Source organism: Schistocerca cancellata, chromosome 12 (genome assembly GCF_023864275.1).
Source record: "Schistocerca cancellata isolate TAMUIC-IGC-003103 chromosome 12, iqSchCanc2.1, whole genome shotgun sequence".
Taxonomy (NCBI): Eukaryota; Metazoa; Arthropoda; class Insecta; order Orthoptera; family Acrididae; genus Schistocerca; species Schistocerca cancellata.
Window position 1 is genome coordinate 48318176 of NC_064637.1, and position 13908 is coordinate 48332083.

Consider the following 13908-nt stretch of genomic DNA (forward strand, 5'->3'; position numbering starts at 1 on the left):
CAGACTTTAATTATATTCACTGATGGTAAGATATTCAACAAGCCCCGTCTAAAATAAACAGTAAATTGGGAATCCCTACCAACTGAAAACAAAATTAAAAGCCTATCTCATTAGACACACTTCTACAAGTTATTCAGGTACCCAAAATTTTTTTTCATTATATGGTCAGTACCAATATTTATTGTAACTTTGTATGACTAGTATTAATGCACTATAAATAGGACTCAGTATATAAATAGATGTAAAATACCATTGTAATTAAGTAAATTTTAACTGAGGTACTTGCTTCAGAAAATTGTAGGAGCTGAACCATGTGACAAACACAAATAAATTTATGTTGTAATATACATTTTACTTTGAACAGCGGAAGTCATAAATAATAGACTGGTTTCAATTCTTGACCTTCTGTCTGGAGATGGTCACCCTCAGAATTAAAACAAAATATCGACATTTCAATTTCTGTGCCTCAAATGGTGGTAAATGATAAGCTTAAGGTATTTATCCATCCCTTCATAATTTAGTACTGTAGCGTATAACATATCAAGCAGATATTAATATATTTTTGTGGGTGTATATAATATGTGCAAACATTGGACAGGAATGGTGCGAGAGCAACATTCATTACATCTTTGAGGATATATATTGATGAGAATTAAAATAGAGAAAGAATTAACTTTGAATTAAAGTTTTTTGTTTTTCATTTGAATACGTAATGTGAAAATATAATTTCTCCACTAAATCATCGTCAAGGAAGAAATTTTCTATTGGAAAAAGCGCTGGACGTGAATAATCTGTAGATCTCAGTGCACTAAAGAGGCAGTTGACAGTTATTTTGACTTCATCATGACTGCAAGCCCTACATATGACTTTTGCTGTGAAATGGGATGCAACTAGCTGATGTCAGCTGAGAACGAGTTACGTATATGCAGTTACAATACCAGTACTGGAAGAAAAAAGTACCTTCCTCTCCATTTATTAATACCTACCTGTAACTTGGAATAGGGCAACACTGAAGATAGGAAAATCGTCGATCACTTCCTAATGTCAAAAAATGCTTCACAGATGGCAAAGCTGAGTATCAAGGTTATGTAAATTGTTGCTTCTCACCAACTACTTTTTAATTGTCAAGTTTTTCATTCAAAGCGTGTAATGTATTTGACGCAAAAGAATTACAAGTTTAATTTCGTTGTTAATGTAATTTTTTATGTTATGTATATTCCTTCACAAGTGGAATGTATGCAATTATTTCTTGTCTTCATTCAGATAGTTTCCGCGTTCGTGAACATTGGAATTTCGATTTAAATATTAATTAAGAAGGAATTCCATTAATTATTTTATGTATGTAGTGCAGCTATGGGTAGAGAAAATACGCTGTGGTAATTCTGGACAGACTTTTCATTCAATGTGTTCAATGTTCTACTCCTGAAATTGTAACAGTAACTTACTCTCCTCTGTTTAGTGATAATTGGTTTGAACTGTTACAGTTAAAAGAATTTTTAGGAAATTCATGTTTATTAGTATTTTGAGACTCTTATCTATCCTTTATGGCTATAAAATCAGGGAAACTAAATTGTGCGAAATTGTGTAGCAGCATCATGCATCTGACGGCAGACACTGAAATCCGAGATGCAGCTGCATCTTTGTTGAGTGTTTGTGCGCTTGTCACATCTTTGAGCACTTCTTAGAAAATTGTGGCAGTGTTTAGGGTAGAATGGTTGTTTGGAATTGACGCAGCAAATAGGTTGAGGGCTTTGTCTTCGAAGGCTTTTCGGAGGTATAGAACTAATGTTAATATAGTTAACTGCTTTCCAGTTCTTTTGAGTCATTAATTTTATTTGCGTGATGAGCATTTAGCGTCTGATACGAACTGCAAGGCAGAGGAACTTTTACGGTAAACTTATTAATTTCTTACAGCATGGAAAACAAATCGGAGCCAGTCGGCATTGCCGCCCTTGAGAAAAGAGAAACTGATGGATCCCAAAACAGAGCTGTGGGAAATGGAGACAGTTCGGACCATCAAAAAGAAAGAAAGACAGACGAGCCAAAACCGCAGACATCAGACGAAAGTTGCCGCAAGAGAAAAGTTAAGCTTGAAAGCAGTGAAAAAGTTCACAAAAGAAAACGAATGCTTGTTCAGCGTTTGAAGCTGAGGTCTTTAAGAAAGAAACATGGTGAGTAGTGCGTCGTATGTGTAATGCTACCTTTGTTTGGACTGTTGTCTTGTCTGAAATTACTTACATCTGTATAGAATTATGTAACTATACTAACAACGCTTTGAAGAATTTCGTTTTGTTATGTAGGTCTAATGCAAGCGAGTGGCTCGCTTTGGGTATATGTTTGGATGGTACAGTAATTTGCTTTCTTATTCTGTTAGTCTCTTTCGAAATAAAAAGAAACGCCACAGTTGGTGCCTCAACATTTAACAACTAATCCCTGTTACATTATATGGAAGAGATGTAGACTATCCATGAATGTTTATTTTTATCGCACTGACGTTCTCAATTACAAAAACATCACGGTAGAGCCTATTTAAAAGTGTTGCGGAGGCCACACAATACCCCAAAAACTTAAAATAGGTCTAATACAAGTTACATTTTAAGTCAATGGAAAACTCATGTGATAAGCTGCAAATAGTATAGAAAATAGTATAGAAAATATCAGATCTAAGTGGTGAGTTTTACCAATTTGGACAGTGCAAAATGTTGACGTTTTTGGTTGCCTGTTTGTGTGTTTAATCACTCCGTGCACTTGAATCTGTAGTGAAATATCTGTTAACTGGCGCCTTTTATAAGAATTAATGATTTTTACTCCTGTGGCTTTTAATTGTGTTGCATTTTAAGTACAGGCCCATTTTGTAGTGGTGGTATTGTGTGTGGCAAATGTCAAAGCAGTTTTTCAAAGCACTGTCTCAACCACTTGTTATTATTTTCAGAAGCGGCTAGAAGAAGTGCTCAGCAGTACGGTCCAAGTCTCACAGACTTGTCAGACGAGTTGCTGCTGGTGGTGTTGCGTTCACTGCCACCTCGCGACGTGCGCTCTCTTGGGCAAGTGTCATCACGGTTCGTTAATGTGGTTGCTGACCATACGTTGTGGGTTTCTCCAGACTTCCGTCACCAGAGAGGATTGTCTTGTGATCAGTTCTGTGAGCAGTACTTGCCATTCTTAGGGCCGTGGACAACTTCGGTGGCTACTCGAGGTCCTCTCCTGTCTCCAGAACCAGCAAGGTACTTAATGTAGATGCAACTGTTACCAGGTATAAATGAAATGTAAGCTATGTAAACAGTAGAAGGAAGTCTTATTTCAGCAGACTTGAAGGTTTGCAAATTTAAAGGTACCTGCATTTAGCACAATAAAATCAGGTCAATGGAAGCATCCAATTCCACTTGTATGCCTTGACCCATGATGTAATAGTATAGTGCGACGCCATTACGGTGCGGAGCTTTTGAGTTGTAGAAGTTGTGTAGTTATATTTGATGGTATCCTCTGGTAGTGGATGTTTACGTGCAGAGTTTAACTTCCAGTATTGGGTTCACTTGAGTTTTGGCTGTCATCATACTAGTGTGGTTTAGCGTTTAGGTAGTAGGTGCAGTAATGGGAAGTGTTTTCAGTGGGAGATTAAGATTCGTTTTTGTTTATGTGTTTGGTGTTTTTGTTAGGTCTGGTTAGTTTGGTGTTTGTTGTGCCGAAAGAAGTCTAATCTTTCGTAGTGCTTTTTCATTAATGTGGATATGACAATGAAGTTCGTGAGTGTATCATTACGTTCTGAGATGTGTGATGGTATGATGTATGTCATACAGTTTCTGCAGATATTCAGTCTTATTGCTGAATATGTTGTGTGCATGCACATACGTACATAGATGGTAAGTAATTTTTGTCATGGTTTTATTGTACATTGTGATGTTTTGTGTTTTGCATAGTTATGGTAGGTCAGTTGTGTTATTTTAATGTGAAGGTGGCATATTTGGGTTTTTAAGTTGTGGGGGTCTAGATTCCACTTTTCAGAGTTGTAGGTGTTTGTTTTTTTGATATTGGTAGCCATGCTTGAGCTCTATAGGTCAAGGGAAATGTCCAGTTCCTGTGGTTTTGCTGGTGTACCAGAATGTCGTCATTTAATTTTTTTTATATTATTTGTTTTGGGATAGGGGGTTGTTTTTCATATTATTGTACATGTAGCATGTCCTCACCCTAAACCCCCAATTTTCTACAGTTGTCCTGTTAGTTTCATTTTATTTTTGGAGTGAGAAGTTATTGCTTACTTGCTTAGTCCTTGGTGCTACAGCCCATGTAGGGCCTTGTCTTCTCTGATGATCACAGCCCAATCCTGATGATTTTCTGCTCGCTTCCTCCATCTCCTGACTCCAATCTTTCTCAAATCATTTTCCACATCTGCCAGCCATTGTTTCTGTGGTCTACCTTTGCCACCTGGATTTCCTGTGTGAACCTTTTTGGCAGCTTGATCCTCTGATATTCGCTCTACGTGGCTCAGCCATCTTAATCTGTTACACTTAATTTCAGTCACCAAGTCAGGATTTCTATATAGTTCTTCCAATTCCTTGTTTCTCTTTATCCTCCATTGCCCCACCTCATACATGGCTCCAAAAATCTTTCTTGATATTTTCCTCTTCTTCTGCTAAAGTCATTGTCCATGTTTGAGCCATACATTACCACCGGTCTTATGACTGTTCGATAGACAGTCACCTTCGATTTTCTGTTCAGTCTATGTGACTGAAGGATCTTGATCAGGGCAATCCTAGATTTTATTTCTTCTCATATTCTGCTATCCTCCGTAACTAGCACTCCCAGGTATTGGAACTTCACATCTCTCATAATTGCCTCTTTTCAGTGTAATATATTTCTCTTTAACAACAGCATTTTTCCTGGAAGCAAAGAGATACTGTGTTTTTGTGTTGTTTACTCTAAGTCCCAACTGTTCTGCCTCCTTTTCCAGTTTACCAAATTCTTCTTCCATTTCTTTCAAACTTCTAGACAACATACACACATCATTGGCATCAGCTAGATTTCGGTGCATATGCTTAAACAGAGCGTCACATCGGTTATCAGTCTCCACCCTTTGCATCACTCTCTCCAACACTATGTTGAAGAGTAGAGTGGATAATACATCACTCTGTCAGAGTGGATAATACATCACTCTGTCTTAACCCTTGGTAGACCTCAAATTCTTTAGAAAGTTTTCCTTCTACTTTTACCTGGCATTTTGTGCTGGTGAGGGTCATATGTACCAGTCTGATAAGTTTACTTGGGAATTCCATCTCCATTAAGGTGTCATATAGCTTTTTCCTTTTATCACAATCATAGGCCTGTTTAAAGTCTACAAAAAGTTGGTGTACATCCACATTATATTCATAACACTTTTCCATTATTTGCCTTATAATGAAGATCTGGTCTGTTGTTGATTTGCCCCATTGAAAATCGCACTGGCAGTCTGGAGTATTTCTTCTGTAATTGGTGTCAGTCTCATAGCAGTGACTTTGGCTAATACTTTGTACACATTGCTGACTAAAGCAATAGTGCGATAATTTTCAGTTTGCTTTGTCCTCCTCCTTATGAATTGGGAATGTAAAGGCCATGTTCCACTGGTCTGGCATCTCTTCCTGGAGCCTTATTATTCCTCTATTTTTGGCATAGGTACAGGTCTTTCTGCCTGACTAACGTTCTGCCACAGTTGGTGACCCTCTGTTTCATTTTCTTCCAGAACTAATCTTTCTGTTGTGATATTCAGCAGCCCACTGAAATATTCTGCCCATCGGTCTAGAACCTGTTCTTCTCCTCCTATAGAATTTCCTTCTTTGTTTCTACAGAATACCATATGAGGTTGGAAGCCTTTTTTCAGTTCCTGAACTCTCTTGTGGAATTTTCTTACTTCTTGATCATTATATTCTTCTTCTAGCTCCGTAATCCATCTCCTCTCTAATTCCTCGCCGCAAATCATTTCTGCCTGTTTCCTTTTCTTCATGAATTCTTCTGTGTTACATCTTGTTGTCCTGTTTATCATTTTCTTCCTTGCCTCATTTCTGTCTTCCACTGCCTTTTTACAGTCATCATTCATTCTTGCCCTTCTCATCCTTTCTTCTAAACTTAAGACTTCTGCAGTTTCTTGTGGCGTCTTTTTAATCATACTCCACTTCCCTTCGATGCTTTCCACAGCTTGGCTTTGTTTCGCCTCACACTTCTTCTGCAGTTCTGTTTTAGACTTTTCGGATACTCCCTTCTCTTTCAATTTGGAAACATTGTATCTTCGCGGAGCTTTTGTCTTCCCTCTGGATCTATAGACAGCTGTGTGTTGTCTGTATTTCACTGTTACTATATAATGATCCGAATTGCAGTCGGCCCCCCTGCAGCTATTGAGGATGTCATACGCATGTCCCCTGTTGATTACCACATGGTCAATTTGATTAAAAGTAGTGCCACCTGTCGAGCGCCATGTGACTTTCCTTATGTTCTTTCTCTGGAGCCATGTACTCTACACTACCATGGCAGTCTATAAGTCTTTGTCCATTTTTATTCGACACCTCATGCAGGCTTTCATTTCCTACTGTTTCTCTAAAGGCTTCTTCCTTTCCCACTTTTGCATTGAAGTCACCCATCACTATCTTTACATCATTCCTTGGTATTCCTTGTAATTCCTGTTCCAGTCGACCATAAAACTCGCCTTTCACTTCACACTCCTCATTTTCTGTGGGTGCATCCACACATACTAGAGTGATGTTGAAGAAGCGAGCTTCATTCTCAAAGTACACATCCTTTCATTTATAGGTTTAAAATTTATGGCTGCTGCTTTATACTTATTGTCTAAAAGAAAGCCAGTACTAGCTACTATACCACTGTCTCCTCCACTATACATAATTGTGTAATTACCGCTTCTTATGATGCCATCTCCTTTCCATATGACCTCTTGAATTTCTGCTACTCCTATATGGTATTTCTCCATCTCTTGTTAGAGTCCATGTACACCTCCTGGTTTGTTCAAAGCTCTTACATTCCAAGCAGCAAAGTATCAGTTCTCCATTTACATTGTCCTTTCCTTGCATGGGTCGTTCATCAGTATCATTAGTCCAGGTGTTCCTATCTTTGAGTATTCTAACAATGTTTTTTTCCGATATGGGGTTGTTAGCCCCATGATCAACTTCAACCTGTAGGGCCTGGATTTGTATTGGGTTTACTCCCTTAGAGAGACTGGCTTCACCATGCCTCTAGAGCCCTCCCTGCCCTATGTTGTAGGAAATTGAAAATGATAAGGAAAAAGGATGGGAAAAGGATAGGAGACAGGTTATCGATAGGACGTTGAGGGACACACTTTGTCTGGCTCCTCCCCTTTGGTCTGTCCGGCATGGGTGACCCTGTTGATAGCTATGCTACCACCGGCATAGCCATCCAGATCCAGAGCACGCGAACCTCACCCACATGGACAGTGCTACATTAATGCGGTGTCCCCTGAGAAGTTATTGTGCCATTTTTATTTTTGTTTGTGTTTGTTGGCATGTGTATGTAGTGATGTCATTGTCGGCATTTTGTATATGCTGGAAGAACCTGTTTCTGCCATATTAATGATGTCATGGGTTAAAGCAGAGGGGTGGAACTGGACGCTTCTGTAATGCCTGAAGTTCTGGGTAAAAGTGACTCTATAACTCGAAGACGCGAAACAGTATTGGAAATTTGTTAAGTATTTTATGGGATGTTGCTTAAGACTTGGGAAAATTGTAGGTGCGGTAGACATCATAATGTTCAGCTGGTTAAGAGTTGGCTAGAAACAATTTAGCTTCGCCATATCCCTGAAATTCATTTTGTTGCAGTAGTATTCACTTCTTTCTGAGCTGAACTATGTTTTAATGTATTGTGGCACACATTAATTTTTAATTTAGTATTAAAATTGTGTGTGGCTTTGTTTCTTGTGAACTGTATTGCTTGTTTGCAACAAATGTCATGAGGGATATTTAATGTGATGCTACAGTCAAAATACTACTTCAGAGAGTTTGTGGTCAAATTTTACTTGTGGCAGTGGGGGCACAGTGTGCTGATACGGGCATCGACTGTTGAGTGCTGGCAATTGTGTGATGTTCATATTAACAGAAACGCCTTGTTATGAAATATTCAGGTTACAAGGATAACTAATCTTCTGAGCGGACAAGGTTTTGTCTCCCGCCTGGAAGGTGGTGTGTGGGTCTGCTCCTGTGATCTGCAGAATAGGCCGAATGAAGGAAGCGAGTAGGAGCAGGTGAGGTAAAGCACTTCAGTACTGTGTGTAAATTTAAAGATGTTTACTGTAGGCAAAAAGAAGTTAATAAATGGTTACATAACTTTGCGATGAGCATGTAGGTGCAAAGCCGTATTCTGGCCGTAAGTAGTACAAAGTCTCAATAGGAAGCCAACACACTCTGAAGTTGAAGCAATGTATCCAGGTCGTCTGCTGTTGATGAAATGGGCAGAAAGCAGAGCAGCACTCGTTGAGCTTCTCAGCGTTGGCTAGAGGACGCTGTGGTTGGCGTAGTCAGTCAGTTCTCGTAGTGCCAACCTACGAGTGTCCACCTACACTGTGGCATCGGAACTATCAATACCACACAAGGGTGTATACAAGAATGTGTCAATCATAGAGCAGGAACAGCATTAATTATTTACTTCGTGGCTGGTTGTTGCCTGCGTCACCACACTACACCACTACTGCCGCAAGTAAAAGTTTATCTAGTTGGCCACTGGACAATTGTGTGAGAGCATCCCATGTTGTGCCTACCTGTTCAACATGCTTAATGCATGGAAAAAAAAAACTTTTATTCAAGATTTATTCTAGGAAATAGACAGGGATTGGACATTGATTGAAAATATTCAGTCTATTAATTTACTGCTGGTTTATATCCCTCCAGAATTGAGGCTGACATGAAGAGCAACTGTGGTTGAACTCAGTACTTTAAAAGGTTGTAAAAATGACTTTTTTTTCCATGTTTGAATTGTCATTGATACACTGTACAAAACTTTTGAACTTTTGGAAAGGATTTGAGCTACTTATTCAAAGTACAATTATTATTTCATTTTTCAGTGCAATGTTTTTGGTAAATCACACCACTTTGTATGGTATGTTTCAGCAAATCATTTAGAACAGTAAAAGGAAAAACTGCTGTATTGTGCTAGGAAGGAAGAATTGCGTACAGGTGCCGATTTCTAACTGTTAAGTGAAGCAGCAGACTCTTCACAAACTTCAAATGAATTTCTGTTGGTGACAAATTACTGGAAATAAAGAATTTTATGACTGTGTGGCATTTGAATGAGATGCTCAAATGTACTTTAAAGTTCCTTGTAAACGAAAGTGATCCACATAAGTTGACACCTCACTTACAGTATTCTACAACATACTTATATGTAACAAAAGTATTATTTCACTGATAAGTCTCTGTTTATGCTGGTACAAGGACTTGTCAGTGTAAGATCTTTGTGTACAGTGAAACTGAAAAGTATTACCATTACATGTGCCATGTAGTTTCTGCTTTCACCGGGCATCTAATGGCTTTGGGTATGAATGTTTGGCGTACCTTCTGTCATAGGATTGCTGCTTCTGAGGAACCTTTATCTTGTCCCTACACTTATTGATCCATTGTTCATTTCTGCTTCACTACTCTTCTAACATTTGTACACACAGTAGATTACTTTCTGTTTTGTGCAGTGAATACCTAGCTACCACTGACAGAAAGTCCTTCGCGTGCACTGTGTCCACTTCTTTTGTTGACATAGTTGGTGCTTTCCCTTAATGGCTTAAATCCCTAGGGACTAGAAGCCTGTGCCCCTAAGCTCCAAGCATGAGAATTGTGGCCTAAACTTTGCAATGGACCGTCCGTGTGCTGCGTTTGTTAGTAGTGTACAGCAGATTTTGGCGGTGTGTTTCTGTGTCATGTTGGAATCAGCTTTTCACAACAGGAGTATAGTAGTAGTAGCAAATGGGCAGCTATTAACTAGATAAGATTTACACTACTAACATGCAAATGAATCACAATTTGGTGACAGCTGTTCCTTCACATTATACTTCTGCTACATATTGAGGTTTTTATTATTGTTAAATAGCACATGCACCTTTTATTTAGGAATTTTATTAAAGATTTTTGTCTGAATATGGTAATTACTTGCATTTTGTGCGCCCCTTCCCTCCCCCCCCCCCCCCCATTTGTTTTTCTGCTTTTACTGCTTACATTCATTTCTTTTGTTAGTATATGCAGCACTTTTGGGGTCAGGACAAATATCGGATTTGAGCCATCTGTAATGTTAATGGCTGCTATGGTATCACATTTTTGCTGTATATATTCAGTTTTGTTAGCTGGCATGTGAAAGCATATGAATCTGGTTGTGGTGAGTGATTGATCTGCAGCTTAGCCCGAGGTTTAAGTTGTCAGAAGGTGACTGTTTGGGTGTTAGTTACTAGAGTCAATGATTGTGAAAGTAGAAAAAAACCCAACTATGGTGACAGATTGATCTGTGCTGCAGCCTCAGGTCTGTGTTAGCTCACAAGCTGATAGTTTAATTTCCACCATTTTCTGTTCATTTCCACCCAGAGTCCTGCAGCATATACAGGGTGGATATTAATAAAACTGACAAACTACTGGAAATAGAGGAATAAAGATCCAATGAACATGCTCTGAAATGGACGGTGTGTGTGCAACGTCAACAAATTGTCCTGGAATGCAGACCAGAGCTGCAGCACATCCACATCACAAATGATTTTCAAAGTGGTGTCTGTGAGATACAGTGCACGTGTTCACACGTCGCATCACAGATTGCCTCACTCTTCGCACATTCTGCCCCCTCTCCGAATAGTACCACAGGTGTCATGAACACAAAGTTGAAAGTCCTGCACATTAGGAACTGGTTTAGCATACACAGTGTTTTTCAGATGCCCACATACATAAAAATCCAGGGGATTTAAATCTGGTAATCTAGCAGGCCATGCTAAAGGATCTCCGCATTGTATTAGACATCTGGGGAAGATGTCCTGTTGAAACCAGTCCTTCAAATCTGGTGTAGACACAGTCCACCACCTACCTGCATGTTATTATTTCTGAAAGGACCCACGATCACACAATCTGCCACCAAGGGCTCGAAACGCTGTGTGATTTGGTTATTGTCTGTGAGGGTACTTGTTTTGGTATAGGCGTGCTGCCTATCAACTGTTTCCATCTGTTTGGCCCTCCACAGATACCATCTCGGCTTGTTCCATGAATACTGGACCATTCTGCTGCTTGCAGTATGCTGCGTCAGTCACATAGCCTGCAACACACAAGGAACACCCTGCATATGTTCAGAGAACTTTTATTTACCATGGTAACAGTGCATTTCCAGACACATGTTCAGGGGGACCTTTTCCCCTCCATTTTCAGTCGGGAATCCATCCCTACAGTTGGTTGGCTTTATTAATGTTACCCTATATATTTGTAACAGAAACACAAAGGTTCAGCAAAAGCAGTTAATGGAAATTCAGTGTTAAATTATTTTTTAGCCTATGTGGACATTTGCCCCTGAAAAGTGTTTCGGTACAAAAATTTGTTTTGGCACTTTCTAGCATGTAGTATGTTAACCCTTTGTGCTGTTAGTGCCGTGACAGTGTGTGTGCACACGTGTGTGATCGGGCCGCCTTGCTGGCCATGATATGGCGCTATGCACTGTTGTGCTGAGCTTTTATCATTGCAGGCATATAATCACCATACATACGTCTTTTGTCATACCACTTAAAAGCCATCACAGTGGATGTCTAACCTAAATGCTATCTATCCTCTTTGCAGTTTGGCTTCAAGTTTTGGTGTATCTTTCCTGTTTGTACTAACTGTACATTGCATTGCAGTACAGTATTTGTTCTCCTTCGGAAGACAGATAGACTTGGGTAATAATTGTTCACATATAGTGTGTCCCCGTTTCCCAAACAAGTTTCCGAAAGTGTTGTCACAGTGCTTTCAAATCAAATCATTTTATTCTGTCTTGAAGTATTCTACAATGCATCTGATGCCATCATACAGAAATACGTGAAATACAGTACATGAAAACAAATACATAGAAAATACATGGACATTTTATACGAAGGATATGAACTGGTTAAAATAGTGCCAAAAAAGAACTACAGGACTTCAACAATCTCACTTATAAGAGAGTCATCAGTAAGGTTTTCTTTAGATCATGTATGAAACTCTTCTAGTGTATAAAAAGCTTTATCTGTTAGCCATTTCTATGTAAATTTTTTAAAAGCAAATGGTGGAACATCTTATGCAATGAATTAAAAAAAAAACTTAACTTCTAAAGACTGGTAGCTATTAATTCTCTTCTGAAGCCTAGTTGCAAATGTGTCTGTTTTCTTTCTTAAGAATGAAAATGAACTGTCACAACCGCAAGAAGCTTTTTTTTAATGATATTATCAGTTTTGGTCTGTTTCACACCATCTTCAAACCTCACACCATGATGACAGGAGGTGGCAGTTATCAATCGTGAAGTGAAGCGCCTGCTCCATTCGCAGCCCTTTACCATCATGGTGTGAGATCTGAATGGTCTAAAACAGAACAAAACTGATAACCTTATGTAAAAAAGTTTCTTGCATTGTGACTGTTAGTTTTTATTTTTAAGTAATAAAAAACTGCTGTACTCCAAAAGAAACATTGTCAAAAACTACTGTTTTCTTTGTCGTGTCATGTAGGTGAATAGATCTTCATTGGGGACATTTGATTTTTTGTAATGTGTAGTAAACAACTGAATAAAAATAATGCTCAAATGGTCAGTATTTTCAGCCTTTTAAAGTGCACTTTGCAAGCAGCTCTACTATCAGAAATTGTCTTTTTTTTCCAAATAGAGACTTCCTTTGCTCCTGGTGAGTTACCACATAGCAATATCCCATATGTTAAGTGTGCATGAAGAAGGCACAATATGAAATAAGCAAAATATTATCACTACCACAAGTTGTAAGTTTACCCAATAAATGACTTTTAGGTAATTTCCAAGAATGATTGCCTATCGAAGTTGGAGGGCTCCAAATGATACGTATCGAAGATGCGATAGTAAATCAATTATGGAAGTCTCGTGGCGTGTGTTAAGAGTATGTTTGAAGGTGTCACTACAGAACGACAAAAGAAAAGCGTTAGAGAAGCACTTGCAAATTGAAAGGAGGCGACTTACCTTAGTCGTTGTCGATGTTATCATCTTGTGACAGTCCGCGTGATGTATAAGATGTAGGGAAAATTCCTTTTTTTCCCATACCCAGGATAAACTCTGCCAATATTGCGTAGGATTGTCGGCAGAGTGTCGCATGCGTCGAACTTTCCCCTGCAAACGTAAGTTGTGAAAGTATAGGTACTGGAACAAGTACAGTTCATCCCTCTGTCCTGGACGCCCTTCTCTTCTTGAGGTAGACTTGACAGACTTCCACAGCCGTTCTATATTCTGGGTATGGACACTGGCGTCATCTGAAGAGACAAACTCCACAGAGTGGTTCACGAATTCGTGCTCGAGCCCTTCAGCTTTGAGAGTCTGGTACGACTGAAACCCATCTGTGCTGTGATGACTTTTGTTCAGGCAGTATGAAATGTTTTAAGAGACCCACTAAAGACACCTTGTCTCAGGACAATACCCTCACAACGAAACACTTGCGTGAATCCCTTTCTATCCCACCAAAAACCCAAATATGATCTACTTCACTTTTAGAAGGTCGTCCTCTCTGATTCTTTCGTCTAGCAATATGAGTCTTGTCTACTTCCACTATTTTATTTGGTCCACCAATTGGCACACTGTCATTTGTCACTATCACGTAGCACACTTCTCGGCAAAACCCGAAGTAGGCACAGATGGTATCGGCGATAGCTCAGTTTCTGATGCTGTGGCTTGCGAAGTATAATATTGGATCCAGCACGACACAAGAATTATGCTCGTCTGAATCGA

The 13908-nt window shown here is 39.2% G+C and overlaps 1 protein-coding gene across 1 annotated transcript in view; it reads left to right on the plus strand.

Moving 5' to 3' along the window:
• Positions 1–1638: 1638 nt before the first annotated feature.
• The window catches only part of LOC126109441 (uncharacterized), a gene marked incomplete at its 3' end in the record, with an annotated part of 43273 nt that continues 31003 nt past the window's right edge, over positions 1639–13908 (plus strand). Inside the window, exons 1-3 of the mRNA XM_049914472.1 lie at positions 1639–1774; positions 1915–2171; positions 2933–3224. Of these exons, the coding sequence (XP_049770429.1) occupies positions 1916–2171; positions 2933–3224 (548 nt within the window). The remainder of the gene's footprint in view (positions 1775–1914; positions 2172–2932; positions 3225–13908) is intronic.